A 17,438-nucleotide genomic window follows, 5' to 3' on the forward strand; every position below is an offset into this window, starting at 1 on the left:
TGACGAAAAGGTAATGGGGCGGAGCCTGGGGCCTGTTTGACTGTGGTTTGGTTTGAATTTCATGGAGCAGAGAAACAATGCGAAGCATAGTGTTAAAGGCGATGTTACAGCCGTAGATATTAGGCCACAGAAAGGTTTGGTGTTTGTTGTCATGCATGGCTATTTCTGTCTGTCTGGGGCAGTAATAGATGGGAGGAGGGGAGGAGGACACAAACAGGAGGAGGAGAGGATGAGTCTGAGTGGAGGCTTTGGTGCTGGCAGGTCATTTATAACCCTCTGTCTCCCCTTAGTTTGCCCATGAGATTGCATATCGATCTGGGACTGGAGACCAATTTGCTTAAAGAGGAGACAGAGAAAGAGAGTCAGAAAGCAGAAACATTCATCGCTTTCTGGTTCACATAAGGTGAGTTTATGTCTGTATGAGATATAAACTCACCTACACAGTGACTGTGCTTCAGGGCAGACGCAACAGCCCCAGTATTTGAAGATTAAGTCGTCTCAAAGGCCAATTTATTAGCTAAAACATGTGGTGGAGTACCAGTGAACTGTGAGTAGGTCATCAGGTCATAATAATGTCTCAGTGCGGTGGAATCTGACAGGAAAAAAGACAGAGAGGATAAAGAGGAGCAACGAGGCCGCTATATATATAGAGAGAGAGAGTTGCTGTGCAAAGAACAGTGAAGGAAACCTTTTTGCAGACTAGTGCAGAAGATGAACTATAGATGGGTTTATGTTTTGCAAAAGCCAACAGCCTTAAAGTCTGTTTTCAGATGGATTCAGACATTTTATCCCCTAAGCCTCACCTTAAGCAACCCATTTGTGTGCATAAGTAACACACTGTATTGGTGTGTGACTGGTTTCTGCCTGGTTAGCTCCATAGCCTGAGGCATGACTGGGTTTCTGTTATTATCCGTGTGCGTATGTGTGACACTGAGGGATTGAAAGAACCCAAAAAGAGAGAGTGGGAGAGAGGGAAGAGGAAACAGAAAGTGATAAAGGTTGTCAGGGGATGCTTGGGGCTGTGGCACCATCTGTTGCTAAAACAATTCTTTTCCATTTGTCTTCTGCTGCTCACGTCATTCATATGCACACATCTGCTGGTCCACCGAGCCTTTTAGGAGTCACGCCTCTGCTTAGGATTTAGACTGGAGCACTTATGCCACGAAACTTTGCTCTAACTACAAGAAAATTCATACATTATGGATAACACCATCACTTAAAAGGTGGACTCATCAACAAGAGTGCAGTGAATGTGATTCAAACACCCACAAACATCACCATCATTATGGCTAATTTGTCAGAAAAAGTGAAAACAACCTGTCACACATTCCACATGTGAGAGCACAATGTAGAAAGTAAATAGTTTAAATTAATTTCAGTGCACAAAATTCAGCTCTCTAGTGAGATTTTGTCGTTAACAAACTACAGTACTGTGTGTTTTCTCTGTTGACAGTGTAACCTTTTATTTTAACTTCCTCTGTTTTGAATTCAAACAGTTAACAGAGTACAGAGAATAGTAGTCGTATTCAGCTGTAAGCACATTTTAAGTATTTATTGATGTAAAGTGTTTTTCATTAATAGCTTCTTGTCTGAGGATATATTTTATACTGTAGTAACACGACACCAGCCTCCAGCAGGCGCCCCGTGGTTGGAGTTATAGTCGTTAATAAAATAAGCAACGTTTTTTATTCAAGTATTGTTTTGATTACATTTGACACCACTTCTTGGACCTGTTTTAGAGGCAGTGCTTGGGTAAACTCACAAGCGATTCAGTTTAAGCTAAACTGTACAAGTGGACGTATGGTGTGCCTCCTGTTTTTCCAGCGCTTCAGTCGCTCCATTGACTCATCTGTCCTCTGTTGCACTGTCCTTGTGTTTATGGGTTTCAGGTCAGAGGTCAGTGACTGTGTGAAGGAGGGCTTTGTCTGTTTAGAAATATTTAGGAAGAGCACACTTCCTCTGAACATGAATAAACTCCTTGCACAAAAAGATAAAGACACCAACTGCAAGCGCTCCTGCTTCACCATGTTAGAAATTAGGTGTGGATACTAATTGGATGGGATACTAATTCTAGCTTGAAAAACTAGTTTTAAAACAAAATGTACATACTGTACATCTGAGCAAAGCCAAACTATGCTTTGAAGTCACTCAAAGCATAAATAATTATCCACAGCTTACATCAATACAGTTTATCTAGATGAATTTTAGCCTGGCAACAAGATTTAGTGGTTACACATTTCCCTAACAAGTGAAAGATTTCCAGTTTGATTCCAAGATGCAAGAGGAGATATAAATCCTTTTGGGGTTGCATCAAGAAGGGCATCTGCTGGAAAAATCTGCCAAATCAATCATGCAGCTGTGGTGACCCCTTGTGAATAAGGGAGCTGACCAAAGTAGCTAAAAAGATGAATTATTTAAAATCTCACCTGTTTAGGGTTGCAGTTATTGGCTGTTTAACATCTGTGATTTGTGTGCTTGTTACAGGGTGCCCGCGTTTGGGTCAGGGAGAAGGAGCAGCTGCTCCCAGCCACCGTCAACTCCTGTGGAGATGGAACCCTTGTGGTCACAACAGATTATGGGGAGGTATGAAACGCACACTTTGCACGACTGTCTTTCTGATCTCTTTTGCCTTCAACACTGTGATGAGTGAGCAAAAGTCTCATTAGGACCCTCAATATACAACCATGCATTACACCGCTCATCATTGACGTGAAGGTGAAGCAGCCGTGTATCCTCTCCTGTGCTGATCAATGCAAACTCCTGGTCATGATGTTCCACTTTCCCTGCCCCAGTTTCTTCCTCCTCCTCCTCTTCCTCCGCCTTCTCCTCCTCATACATATTCAAAATTCATCTCTGGATCGCTGACACACATTCTGCTATCAGAGGAGAGCCAGAATAGATAGAAGGCATTATGGAAGTGTAGATGAAAACGGTCAGATGTAAGGATGGGGTTGCCTGCGGCTGATCTAAAAAAACAAAACAAAACAAAAATAACAACCTCAACCTTTTGATGCCACGCACACTGCCAAAATAATGGAATTGAATGTTTAAATCTCATTATAAATGTGTGTGTGTGTGTGTGTGTGTGTCTGCGCTCATCTAATCTGTGTTAGATCAAGGACAAGCACACATTGCTGTTTGGATTTAATATGTTTACACACACACACACGCACACACGCACGCTCTCCAATTGCTCTCCATTTAAAGATGGAGGTAATAATAGAATTGTTTATTCCTTCCAAAATCAAGAGCCTTAATCCTCCTTTTCCAGCCCCACAAGAACACAGTAGATGTACAGTAAAGATGTACAATGAATTCATGCTTTTGAAGTTGTTCCACTTCTGATCCAACTACTTCAGTGTTTCTGTTCAGTGGCCCAGGAGAGACAGACAGGGATTTCCCAAAATAGAGGACCAGTTATAGGAGCAGGCATTCTCTTTGCTCTGGATTATGAATGTCCTTAACCTCTCTAAAGCCCCATCCATCTCTCTGCCCCCCTTCTCTGCTAGATGATGGTGTTTAAATGTTGGCTCTGCAGGAGGTGATGAATATTTGATGGAGAATCAGCAGGATGGTGGGGTTATACCCCACAACAACAGGATCTGACCCATGAAAACAGTCCCACGCTCCCTATTCATTCATTCCCACAGCTCCGCACCGTGTTCTCCTGCTCAGAAATAAATGTTTGATTTGAATGACTGCAGAGCACAGTGAATCCTAACTTTGTTTTGAAAGTAAAGAAAATTACAGCAGTTTGCAGGTTTATGATTTTTTTGCTATGTTATACATGCCATCAAGTTAACCTGTAACAATGAAACACTTGTTAGTTTAGTTAGTGGCATGGAACACAACCCCCCTCCACATGTGAGCCTACAGTATAAAGAAGCCTACAGGTGAGTTAGGGTTTATCTTTACACTATATGTATAAAAATATTGGACCACCTACACATTACACCTACAGGAGCAGCTAAGCCATGGAAACTGATGCCATGAAGTTTGTGGAGCACAGTTTTTGTGCTGATATTAACCTCAGTGACCTGTAAACTTTATGTGGTCTGCCTGTGGTTCCTTAATGCTTCCATTCTGCAATAACACAGCTTAGAGTTGATAATGGAGGATCTCTGAATATAAAGATTAAAGGGTGTGGCCCACTACTTATGTTCCTGTATATCAGGGGTCTCCAACTCCAGGCCTCGAGGGCTGGTGTCCTGCAGTTTTTAGGTCTCACCCTCGAGGCCTGGAGTTGGAGACCCCTGCTTTATATAGTCAGCGGCACTTCTCAATGCTCTTTGGTGTAAAAACTATAGCAACACTAGGTCTTTTCAACTGTTATGAAAGCTAGAAACCCCACGAAAACAAACTACAGCCGTACACTAAGCTGAAGACATCATAGAGTTATAAAAATCTCCTAATGCAGTAAACTCAAAGGGCTCAAATAACTCTGATGTAGGTCGACATGAAGTGTTTAATGCGAGCACTCACTGAAGCCTTCTCTCCACGTATTGGCATTATATCGATTTGAGAAAACCACAACCTTTCTCACTTTTTCAGAGGAATACATGAAACAACCTTGAGGGTTATTATTGTTTGTTCACACTTTTGCAGTCTTTAATTACATCATCTTGTTGTGTTATTTTTCTGCAGTGACTTAATGGAACAGCGCCTTTAGCTGTTCATCTCAATAAACCGACTCCTCATGTAACTGTGGGGATTAGAAACACCGGCAGCAGGAGATATCACTTTCACCACAGCTCGAAGAGTTTACACATTCTTCCTGTGGCTGTGTGAGCTTCCTCCCACAGTCTACAGACATGCAGGTCAGGTGATTCTAAATTGGCGACAGCGTGAATTTGAGACATTTAAGGTGCTGTATCAATGTTTATGTGAGTGAATCTGGATCGGTAAAGCACTATTATTGGTCCAAATAACCATTTATTCCAATTTCAAAGAGCCAGACTGTTATAAATTTGTAGAGTGGTCCAGAGCAATAGTTCTCCAGTTTTAAACGGTATATTTGAGCACTTTGTTATTAGCAGCCTGTCACAAAACAAATCATTTGTTCTTATTTGTTTAGTTGAATCTATGTAGACCAAAGACAACACAGTTTAAAACACATAAAATAGTGTTTTAACTCCAACAATGTGGTTCCAAAAGGGGCAAAAAACTTGGCATAGCTCGTATCTTGAAGCAATATTAGTCATGGTTTGGCCTCCCCTGAACCTTTGCCTCAAAATTATTGAAGGAGTCTAGGATCATCTTGAAAGAAAACAGAATGAAAGGCGGGATGGCTGTAGCTCAGGCAGTAGAGCACGTCATCTACTCATTGCAAGGTTGTGGTTCGATCTCTGGCTCCTCCAGTCTGCATGCCAAGTATCCTTGGGCAAGATACTAACCCCAAATTGCTTTCTGATGCGTTTATTGGAGTATGAATGTGTATGAATTAGGAATTGTTAGGAAGCACTAAGAAACTTAGAAGACAGTGCTGGTGTGATTGGGTGAATGTGTTGAGTACACCGGAAGTATAAGAATCAGTCATTTTAACATTTAGCTAACATTAAAAGGGCTTTGAATAGTCCTTCAAGAAGACTGGAGAACTATTCCTGAAAACTCATTTGAGTTTCTTGAATTTGCAGTATCATCCCATCTCTCACCTCATGACAAACTCATGACCATGACTCAGGGTTAAAGCTAAGCCAATCCAAATGGACTGATAAAAACATCCACCTTTTCCTTTAAGTCTGAATAGTTTTCTTGGTAGAGAACCTGATAATGTTTGGCCACATAAGGCAAAAAATTAATGAACCTTTGGGTAAACTGGGTAATTAAAAAAAATGGGTAGATAAAACATACAGCAAATAGATAGTATTATCAGTATTAGAGTGCTTTAACTAGTTGCAATTGATTTCAAAGAGCTCCCATTGGCATTCTGAATATCCTGTTAGTTTGTGTTTGATATGATTAAAGGGCTCCTACCTACATATTCTTTATGCTACATTTTCTGCCTCCACCGGGCACCTTTACCATACACTTATATAGCACACACACACACATGCACGCACACTCAGGTTACGTTTGCGATGATTTATGGACTGTGTGTGCCGTGTGACCTGGATTTCAGTAGCTAGTGTGAAAGCTGCAGCGAGAGCTCACGCGAGCACAGAACATGCTGCAGGGATGCAGCACTCCTTGTCCACACACACACACAACAATTGCATACTTAGAAACACACACGCACACATGCACTACTACGCACAACAACTCCTCCCTCGTGCTCGGTCAAATGTGCCTAATGAAAAGTTCAGAAATGTTTGGGCCGATTCGCCACGGAAGAAAGCTAGTGTAGTTGTGATCTCCTGACCCACTTCCTCTACTCAGTTTCACATTTCTAACCCTCTGAGGATCCCCGTAGTTACACACTTGCTCTGTATAACATAATGAGATTAACATAATTTCACACAAAAATATGGATGAACACACACACATTTTACTAAAGTATCTGTCTTACTCACTTGCATTTCGTCTATTCACACCTTTCCAGGCACTGCAGTGTTCTTTATTAATGCAGGGCGGAGACCTCCTATAGGGTAGTGTGAGAGCAAAATTTTAAAAGAGGCTTTTTAGTCCAGTTTTAGTCAGTCCAGTTGATTAGAACACATGTTCAGTGCTAATTCTGGCTCTGTGGAATAAAGTAATGTTTTAAGACAGGGCAAATTTATTCATCAAGTTTATTTGGATTTTATAATAGTCACCTAGTAAAATAATCGTCTCCATGCGTGTTGGCTCTGTTTTATGTTTGATGCCAGTTGCAAAACTGTTCAGATGGCGATCATGGCAAATTATTATTGAAGCCATGTTAGCATATTGATGCTAATGTTAGCACCACTGCTCCGCAGTTTCCCTAGTTTGTGAAGGTGGTTCACAAATTACAATCACATACTTCACACATTTTTAGTGTTTCCTCTTCAAACTCAAATCCTATTTTTCCTTAAAAAAGTAATGCAGTACATTATTTAATTACTTGCAGGAGAAAGTTACATTTCTCATTACCTTATTTTCTCATTACTACATAAAATAACTTGAAAAACATTTAACCTTAAACCTTAGCCTACAGTCCTATACACCAACACAAATCCTTGTTACAAATCTCACTTATGTGATCTTTCTTTTAGTTTTTACGTATGAACACAAAACCGACATCACAAAACAACGATGAAAACCAGCACATTGAGACTTCCACTGTGATTCTACTTAAGCAGCATGAACAAGAAGAAACGGAGGCTCCAAGCCTGACTGATTATCTCTGCTTTTGTTACCTGTTGAACTTCTGGCTGCTGGGCTGTGGTCGGCTTTCACTCAGCTTCATCAGTGTTCCTGGTTAGTTTTGTGTTAACATGCTGTCTTTGCAGGGGCTTGCAAAGAACTGAAGTTCTGCTAGCAGCATAATGTGGCTGTTCCTGATATAGTTGCTTTCCTACAATAAAGCTGACTATAGCACAGAAAGAAAAAAGCTTGTTATCTACCTGCTGTGCAGATAACTGAAGAACCTTTGTAAAGCAAGTAACAATGTAATGCAGTTACTGAATTAAGTCCAGTAACGTGTTCCTTAAAAATGCAAAATGTTTACAGTAGTGTGAAAGCAAAACCAGTCATTATAATGTAATGCATTACACCCAATACTGTCTTGACTCATACCCAAGCAAATCAATGTTGTCTGTAGTCAGGAATGCTGATAAATGTTTTAAAAATCCTTCTTCATATTCTGCAGGCTTGATAGTTTTTAGCAAACGAGCACTGCTAAGCACTGCTGGCTGCCGTTGCCCACAGTGTACTTTGATTTCAGTGATCAGATTACACTAAAGACCTCCTCATCCCAACTGCACTCATTTAGATCTGACACTTCAGATCCAAGGTCAGTGAGGAGACCTGCAGGTGCTGTACGGAACTATGTGATACTAAATCTGCACTGGCGATAGAGGTCTACAGAATATGTAGGTCACTGTGCTCACAGCTCTCTTCCTCTCTGTCTCTCCATCTTTATCTCCTCGCTGTGGTTGCAGCTAATATGTGAAGTCAGATGAAGAGCCTCGTCTCCTCCGGCTCTCCTCCTCAATCATGCAAAGCAGCTTCAGACATCAGAGAGCTTTACAGAAAGACTCTAAGCACTGCATGTATATGTGTGTGAGCTTAAAAATGTCTTTACATGGCAAAGAAAATGATAAAAGGGAAGAAGTGTTCTGAAAAAGTGAATCATACTAACCTGTTTTGTCATTTAACTTTCCATTAACATAAAATAAATATATTTTCAGTCTGAGATCATCCCAATAGGCTTTCTTTGCAATGGTGCAAGTTTTCAAAAAACAATACTACTCAGCCACTTTAGGAAAGTAGTTTTATCAGATAACTATCGTTGTGAATCACAATTTTAAGTCTGGCGTGTTCAGCAGAGTGTAGGCCTGAATGTTAGGTGTTGTGAAGTCAGAGAGTACTCAGAGATGGACTAAAACAATTTTTCAAATTTTGTGGTGGGATTTTCTGACCACCTTCTCGCCGAGTATGATCTCCCATTCCTGTCTTAGTGAAGACAGATAAGAGTTAGTTAACCATCCTCTACTTCTACTTCAGCCTATCTCTGTATTTTCTCTCGCTGTTCTTCTTCTCCTGTTCTGGATGATGAATTATTGAATATGAACTATCCCATTTTAGACTCTCTGGGTAGTCAGATTTATCGTGCGTACATCTGCATCACAGCACAGTTTGAGTGTGTTCGTACCTTTTTTCTTTGTGGGTTAATGTGCAGATAGGCTCCATGCAGAGAATGTGTGTTAAAACCTACTGGAGGGCAATGAAAGAAAACAGAGACATCTGCAAAATTCTTTTCCCCCTCTCTCACTTCAGCTGCAGGTTACTTCAGTTACTGACACACTTTCCAAATTTGAAGCATCTCATCTCCCTGAATTACTTGTGAATATCTGCTTTATCTGCTGTTTTTTTTTTTTGGCTTCATAACCAGTTATATGTTGCAGAAACGTATCCCAGGAATTAATTTGTTTAGTTATTGTGTTAAGAAATTCTTCAAATATACATTTTAGCAATCCCCTCCCCCCTTTAATGGTAGTTTGCCATTTGTTTGCCATTTTCTCTTGTATGTTATGAGGACGTGATTGTGGCTCGTTTGAATATTCTTTCAACCCTGTAGGCAGTTTAGTCTTTCAGCTCCATACAAATTAATTATAGATATAAAACAACCAGTCTGAACAAATATAAAAAATAGGCTACCATTTATATACAAGTTGCAGTTTGTGGAAGAGAGTATGCTCAAATAAAAAAAAAAACCTAAAAGGAGATTAGGTGCATGAGTTTAACTCACTGATTTTCCTATTGCAGAGCTTCTTTTTCCAATATTATATGGATATAAGTGTCCTTAGGGTAAACAGTACAATCAGTAAACTCCTTCACTTCAGTTTGACGTTTATACTACAGTAAAATTCTGCACATTTACAGATAAAACTCAGCCAGTGTAGAGAATAGGTCAGCTATCTTAATGACGCACCATGAAATGTTAAAATAATGTCACAGCAGCTGCTGAAAAATAAATAAAAGAGCAGGAGTGATGTCACAGGTGTTACAGTTTGAATGCATGTCTATGTTTTTTAGTGCTATCCCGCTAACCTGTTATACAGGAAGGTTAGACGTGTGTGAGGAAGTTGTTAGAATTTATAGAAATATTCAAAATCCAGAAGAGCAAAATCAAAGATTATTTTAATACATTTCAAGACTACTGCTGGATATTCCTGTTGGTCAGAGTCATGAAGATAAGTTATGTAAATATAGCTATGTAAATACAACATGCAGGCATCCATTTGTGTTCCTCCTTTGTTGACCTGGTGTGTTTTTTTTCTTAGTGTTGTGTGTGTGTGAAGTCTTATCTTCCCTTCCACTGTAATTTACTCTGGATTGCACAGGCGTGCTTGACTTTCTGATTGAAAAGGCTCTCGGTGTGCCTTCAATTACAGACAGGGGTCTCAGATTGAGCCATTTAGGCATTAAGTGATTCACTGTGAGGGATACACAGACACAGATAGATAGCAAAGTATACTGGAAAGACTTGAAGTATAAAAAACAAGCTGAAGGAAAACAGTATTGACGACGAGAATAGCAATACAGAGGAGAGGAAAAAGGAAAGGAAAAATGCCGTGTGGGGCAGATAGAAGAGAAGGAGGTAAATTAATGAAGAGTGGAACGATAAGAGAGGCAAGATCGAAGGAACAGAGACACGAGAAATGATGGGGGAGGGATAAAAGACGGGTGACATACAAAGAGAAAGAGAGATGAGAGAGACAGAAGTGATGTTTAAGACATGAAGACATGGAGAACTCCAGAAAAAAAACAGTGGGAGATCATGATTTAATAGGATGAGAAAGTAACGGAAAAAAGTGGAAAGAAAAGCTTTATGGAGTGGAGATCTTTCAAGAGTATTTTCATCTTTCTATTTTTAAAAAAGGTCTGCCTGTAATATCTGCAATATGGATGTGCACAGCTGTCCACATCATGACAAACAAGCACGATGGTCCATCTCATTTCGTAGACAAGCGTGTGTCTAACTCACACATCAGGCAGTGATAATAGCGCAACCACATACACTAACACACTCACACATAGATCAGCTTCAAAGGTTGAAAATAGCAGGACGTAGCATTAATTAAACCAAGAGAAAACAGATACGGTCAGATATGGATCAACATCATCATTCATTCACAGGGTGGATTTAAGTTCAATATTCATCCCTGGTCTCCGATGAGCTTTTAAATGTCTGGCTTTTTAGCTCCTAAATGCTCCACTATGATTAGCAGCTGGTTGCTACCTCTTTTGGTCTGTTTGGTCGTGAGCAGGTAGCATAAAATGAAGCTTTAGAGATTCTTCAGCAGTGCAAAGTGTGAATAGGGAAGAAGTTAGAGCAGTGGGTCCCAAAATCAAAGCAGTGAAGTGAAGACTAATAACTCAGACATTCAGATAAATATATCATAGATGTTTTCCATCTTCTCATGTAACTCTCAGCAAGAAAGTAAATGACGCTGAGTTCTTAAATTATAAAAATATTAGTAAGTTACACTACGTTATCTGGTCACAATCCTCTTCATCAGCTTCATGCAGCAAGAGGGTCAACACTCAGGCAGTCTTTTCCATCCATAAAGCATTCTACAGCACGTAACATTAAATTGATCCAATTTAGAACACAGGGCCTTTTAAATGGATGGGGTCACAGTAAAGATGCAGAGCTGTTAGCTGCTCGTGTCATCATACATGAGTCATGCCTTCTATAATGGAGGGTGAGGTATAATTGGGTCATTTCATTTACAGCTCAGTGAGTGCAGAAATGTTACCGACTTCATTAGCATTGCGATACTTTAACTGATGTTTTGGCATTTCAGAGAGAGAAAAGTGGAAACACGGCAGCATATTGCGCACAGGTTTCTTTTGTCAGCCACATGCAACAAACAGTTGGCATGGGATGATTTCTTTTGCCCTGAGAGAGTTGTCGGCACGCAACAGCTCTGTGCAGTGCAAGGCAGCGTCACTGGAGTGAAATAGATTTATTTAAGAACAGGATGTCGGAATGCCTACAGCTCACCCTTCTGCCGCTTTCAACAGACTTCCACCACATCTGTTACAGCAGCAAGCTCACTCAGGGTGGAGGCTGGCTGTGAGACTGAGATGACATATTAACGACCCAGTATCGTAAAGGCCGTGGTTTCTATTCTTGGCCGGGCTGATTTCACTGGAGTGAATGAGCGACCTTTACGCTGAAGTAGAATGACAGCCTGTGTGCGTCTGTGCACCGTGTGCGAGGAAGACGGATGGGGATTGTGGCAGCAGCATCCACGTGCCTGACCTGAATACACACTGAGCTGCATTCACTTGTCATGTCCTTCCAGATCAGATCCATTGCCCTCTCTCATCTTCTCTGCTTCTGTCCTCACGGTGTTCCTCTCTCACTTCTTTCTCCTCCCCTCCCACAGCCGGCTTCTCCACCCGTTTTGTCCCCTAATTCTCTAGTTGCCATGGCAATGGATGACATAGATGAGATGGGGGTCTGAAGGGAGCCGTGAGGCTCTGTATTCTCACCATGTGGATTTTCATCATGTTGCATCACAATTAGCCTGTTAATGCTAAAAATGGAGAGACGTTGGAATGATGGAGTCTTTTTTTTTTTTTTTTTTTTAGCACATTTGCTTCCTCTATACCCCTATATGTGTTTATTATCCTGTAAAGGCATCACTTCCAGCTTATAAATGTAATACATCTCTGTAACAATCTGTATTCATGTATTTGTTTGTGTCAGAAACATTGATTAGCCAGTTAGTCAGTTTTGGTCTGTGTTATTTATTAGAATATTTCCTTTTAAATTACAAACAAAAGCCTTTAAAGGAATATTTCTAGTTTTGGGGACTACATTTACTCTAATTTCATTACAGTGAATATGAACCTATTTTACACCAGTGACAGGTTATGTTAGCTCAAAAACAACAATAACAAAAAAAAGGTAAAATATAATTAAACTGGCCTAGAAACCTTTAGACTTAAGAAACTTATAAAAACAGCAATAGCAACAAAAAAACTACTAAAAGGAATTCCCGTAATAACAGCTGAATAGCACAAATAACCTAGGCAGAAAAGCAGCTCTGGACTCATAACATGTCAAACTGTAAGACGTCGAGGCTTCAGCAGCAGAAGACCACACTGGTTGCCACTCCTGTCAACTAAGAATGGGAAACTGAGGCTGAAATTCACACAGATTCACTACAACTGGACAACAGAAGATTGGAAAAACGTTACCTGGTCTCACGAGTCTCGATTTATCCACATTTGTTGTCACCAAGTGACTGTCAGTGTTGCACAATCAGCACATATGCTGCTTTGCATTGCTGTTAGATTGCTGTTTCATAACACTTGTGAATATTATTGTATTATTTCATGCCAAAGTATGAAGTTAAAAACTGGGTGATGATCTTTACGTCTCCTTGTATACAGGTGTTTTACTTGCAGCAGGCCGAGGTCACCAGGGAGCGAGTGTACGCTATGCACCAGTCAAGCATCGATGGGGTGGAGGACATGTCAGCACTGGCGGAGCTGCACGAAGCCGCTATCATGCACAACCTTTACCAACGCTACCAGAAGGATTGCATCTATGTGAGTGCATTCAGCGAGCCATGTGTGTCTATGTCTATGTCTGTGCAGGGCCATTATGTGTGTTTATATTATCACACACCTCCTTCTCCTTTGCTTACACGAGTGAGGCTTTTAGAAAGAGACACAAATCCACTTATCAGGCCTCCCCGTCTGTAAGTGGTTAGGACAGGCCAACTTTAGCTCTTTAGGAGGACTGAAAATGGCTTCTTATTGAAACTGTCTAAAACTTTCATGTTTTATTAAATCAGGTGGTCATAAGAAGTTTAGTGATTCTGCAGCACGAGGAACCTAAATCGTCTCACGCCATCGGCAGGATTTATTCTATTTTTTCTTCTTTACGAAACAAATTTATCTGCTTTGTTTCATATGTTGATATTTAAGCCCACTAACTGTAGAAGCATCATATCCCTGCTCACCATTTCACAGCATATATCATTCTCATTGCAAAAAATAACCATATGAATGACTTTATGGTGCGATAGTGCAGTTTAAAATCTGCAACATCGCTTGATTTGATGGCCTTGTGGTTTGAATACATGCGCGTTTTACAATGCAGATAGGAAATAAAACACATAAAAGTTTATTTTTGATCACTAACCCAGGCATCCTTACACACGAATGCCCTCTCCTCCAAACTGTGGGATCAGTATGCACTGCAGTCTTTACATTTTGATCACTTTTATGCTGATGCACAGAAATTTTCAAAAGTCTGGAAACCTGGAAGATTACCAGACAGCTAGATTATCTAGACTGCCTAATCTAGATGATGAAATATTGTCCATATACGGATTTACCTTAAGCTGATCAAAAGAATTTCTCATGTGTGAGTCTGCTTTCTGTATTACTGCGCGCTCATGCACTCACGTGTATCTGTGTCCTTTAGCACTATTTTATGTGTGGATAGTCCACTAAATGTGCCAACAAGGTCATATGAATATAGAAAATGGATAAACGTGGACCAAATATAATCAAATAATAAAAAGAAAGGAAAGATGATACAGACACTGAACCTGAAATGTCTCTCCTTCGCTGTTTTCAGACTAACATCGGCAGCATCCTGGCAGCTGTCAACCCATACAAGCAGATCCCTGGTCTGTATGACCTAGAGAGGGTGGACTTGTACTCCAAGCACCATCTGGGGGAACTCCCTCCACACATTTTTGCTGTAGCCAATGAATGCTACCGCTGCATCTGGAAACGCCACGACAGCCAGTGCATCCTCATCAGGTAATGATGGAGGACGTTCAGGAAATTCTTTACCCATCTATCCCTCTATCCTTCTCTACTAAGCTATCAAAACATGACTTTGTTTCCTAAATCTTGAGATATTTCTAGTCTACTATTTCTAGTATGCTCATTGCCAGAAAATCCTGCTGTTCCTATGCCTGTTTGTAGTTGAAGCCTGTTCATAGATAGTGAAACACTGACAGCTATTAGACCTAATGAAAAATCAAGGTAAAGGCTTAAGGAAATGGAAGTGGTTTGCATCCAAGACACATTGATTTCAGTGGTTGATTGGAAATGCGAGACAGAGCAATATTCAAGACCAAGCTAGAGAACAAATAGATTGTGATCATGACTGTGTCTCCCTTTGTTTTGAAAATAAATACAATTTCCTCTTCCAAATTAAAGTAGGGTTATTGGTTTGCATGATTAAGTGGCCTGATCTGGTTCTAGTGTCCACCATCCCATCATGCTTTCACTTGTGCTCAGCCTGATTACGATAGGCCGAATATTTCCGAGGTCTATCGACCTGCAACACCAATTAGATAACCGGAGAGGTTCAAGATACGGGAATGTCAGTGAAGGTCATTGTGTGTAGGATTTAATTGGGCTATGTGTGTCTTTGTGTGTATGTGTACTCCAGTGGGGAATCAGGAGCAGGGAAGACTGAAAGCACCAAACTGCTGTTGCAGTTTCTGTCGGTGATGAGCCAGAACTCAGCCGGAACTCCTCCCTCAGAGAAAAGCACGCGTGTGGAGCAAGCCATCGTACAGAGCAGGTATGCGAATCAGTGAAGTAAACATGACAGGCTTCAGGAAATGCCAAGAAACAAGTCAGTGGGTTAGCATCTTTTCCATGGAGCGTGCTACCTGCTAGGCTGTGGTGAAGGAATAATCACTAACGCCAGAAAATATGATGAAGACTTTAAGTTTCTGTAATGACTACTTGTGTAAGTAGTAAAAGGACGGGATTAGGAGTGTGTGTTTTACACATTTTATATATCAGATTAACAGCTTACATGGTAAAGATGGCAGCCATTCAAGGCCTGCTTATGGCCTTTGCCTTTTCTTTGGGATTTTACCAGCTCATTTTACTTGAGACTTTAAAGCCTTTTATTTACATCTCTAACAGGGTGTTAAGTTCTCAAAGAATAATGTTTTGTGTAACTGAAATTTCATATCATTTAAATTCAAGTGTCAGTATTGCAACTGTAATGTGCGAGTGCTAAGTGAGCACGGTTTGAGCTCATATGGATATTATGTTCTCCTTAAAATGTTGAATTTGTTGAAGTTTTTTCTGGAAAACATATGGTTAAAAAAAATACTGTAAAAATAATTTTTCCCGCTTTTCAGTCCCATCATGGAAGCTTTTGGTAATGCTAAGACTGTTTACAACAACAACTCCAGTCGCTTTGGGAAGTTCATCCAACTTCACTTCTCTGAGAGTGGCAACATCCAAGGAGGCTGTGTCATAGATTGTATCCTTGCTTTAAAGCACAATACATCTAACTGCATGACATTTACACCTGTGTATGATTGAACTGGTGCTTGTTTTTGCATACACGCATAAAAAGTTGTGGTAGAAATGTATGTTTCTGATTCTTAGAAGGTGAATTATATGAATGATGAATTTCTTTGACTCACTTCCTGTCAGATTTACTTGAAAAGGTAAGGATGTCTCGACCTCCTCATATCAAATTTATTAGGAGTCACGTGTCAGTCTTACATTGTCAATCACAATAAAATGTTCATGGAAACTTTGCTACCCTGATTTTTCTGTAGAACCGCGTGGTACGACAAAACCCCGGAGAGCGAAACTACCACATCTTCTACGCTCTGCTGGCAGGAGCTAGTAAAGAGCAAAAAAGTAAGAAGCTGTGCGAGCGTAAATATCGACAGCGAGCTTTTATTATTTTTATTATTTTTCAATGATCAATTTTACACTTTTGGCTTCATGTGAGAAGTTATTGTAAAAATAGTTTGATTTCAGTTATAATAGAGAAGAATAAATATTGATGGACAAACATTATTAATCTTTAACTTTTACCTCTAAATACATATCGTTTGCTCACATTATACATTTGCTCTTGCAGGCCTCTACTTCCTGGAGGATCCCGCTGAATCTTACCACTACCTCAGCCAATCAGGATGTCTTAAGGACAAGAGTCTAAATGACAAAGAGCTGTTTAACAGTGTTATGGTCAGTATTGATTTTGTCTTCAGTTCTTCAAGTAGATGTACTGAGATCTGTAAGAACAGTTCTCTATTGTTATCTATTGTTTTTTTTATCCAGTTACAAAAGTAGCAGAGAGATTCCAAAGCTAACAGGATGATAGGAGGCAGGATTGGTGGCCTTAGATTGTAAAGTTTGATGTCCTCACAGCCATAAAACTGTTAATCTTTTTTGTTGAACACTGACATATTGTTGTCTTAAGAGCAGAGCAGGTTAGCCTCAGAGAAATAAAGATCTTTTCCCCTCCATCGATCAAACCTTTTTCTGGGATGTGAATGTTATCAATGAACCTTTGGCTCTGAGCTGAAAAAAGTGCTCACAATCTCTTTCCCCGTGCTCGTCTTTGCACAGGAGGCGCTGAAGGTCTTGGAGTTCACGGAGGAGGAGATCAGAGACATGTTTAAGCTGCTGTCGGGAGTCTTACAACTTGGCAACATTGAGTTCATGACTGCAGGAGGAGCTCAGATCACCACCAAGCAAGGTCAGAGAAGTGCTCATAGAAAATGAGTTAGATGATATAAAAACCGAGGTAGACATAGAAAACGTTCCAGATGTTTAACATGTCTTTGTCCATGTTTCCAGTGGTTACCAATGCCAGTGAGCTGTTGGGGCTGGATGCCTTCCAGCTGTCTGAAGTCATGACTCAGCGCTCCATAATCCTCAGAGGAGAGGAAATCTGTTCCCCACTTACTATTGAGCAGGTCCCTATACACACATGCATATAAACACACTTTAATTTACCCCTCCATGTTTGATTTCTGCCTCTTCCTGACATAGTCCCATTACTCATTTCA

General features: G+C 40.3%; 1 protein-coding gene across 2 annotated transcripts in view; it reads left to right on the forward strand.

Moving 5' to 3' along the window:
* The window catches only part of myo10l1 (myosin X, like 1), a 48,922-nt gene that overhangs the window by 9,420 nt on the left and 22,064 nt on the right, over window positions 1-17,438 (forward strand). For both annotated transcript variants that reach the window (XM_084915655.1, XM_084915656.1), the window contains exons 2-11: window positions 2,485-2,583; window positions 13,030-13,188; window positions 14,228-14,415; window positions 15,056-15,190; window positions 15,765-15,889; window positions 16,066-16,079; window positions 16,194-16,278; window positions 16,505-16,611; window positions 16,996-17,125; window positions 17,227-17,345. In XM_084915655.1, the coding sequence (XP_084771781.1) occupies window positions 2,485-2,583; window positions 13,030-13,188; window positions 14,228-14,415; window positions 15,056-15,190; window positions 15,765-15,889; window positions 16,066-16,079; window positions 16,194-16,278; window positions 16,505-16,611; window positions 16,996-17,125; window positions 17,227-17,345 (1,161 nt within the window). The remainder of the gene's footprint in view (window positions 1-2,484; window positions 2,584-13,029; window positions 13,189-14,227; window positions 14,416-15,055; window positions 15,191-15,764; window positions 15,890-16,065; window positions 16,080-16,193; window positions 16,279-16,504; window positions 16,612-16,995; window positions 17,126-17,226; window positions 17,346-17,438) is intronic.

The sequence above is a fragment of the Perissodus microlepis genome, chromosome 19, assembly GCF_051167445.1.
Source record: "Perissodus microlepis isolate ML-2025 ecotype Zambia chromosome 19, ASM5116744v1, whole genome shotgun sequence".
In the NCBI taxonomy this organism is placed as follows: Eukaryota; Metazoa; Chordata; class Actinopteri; order Cichliformes; family Cichlidae; genus Perissodus; species Perissodus microlepis.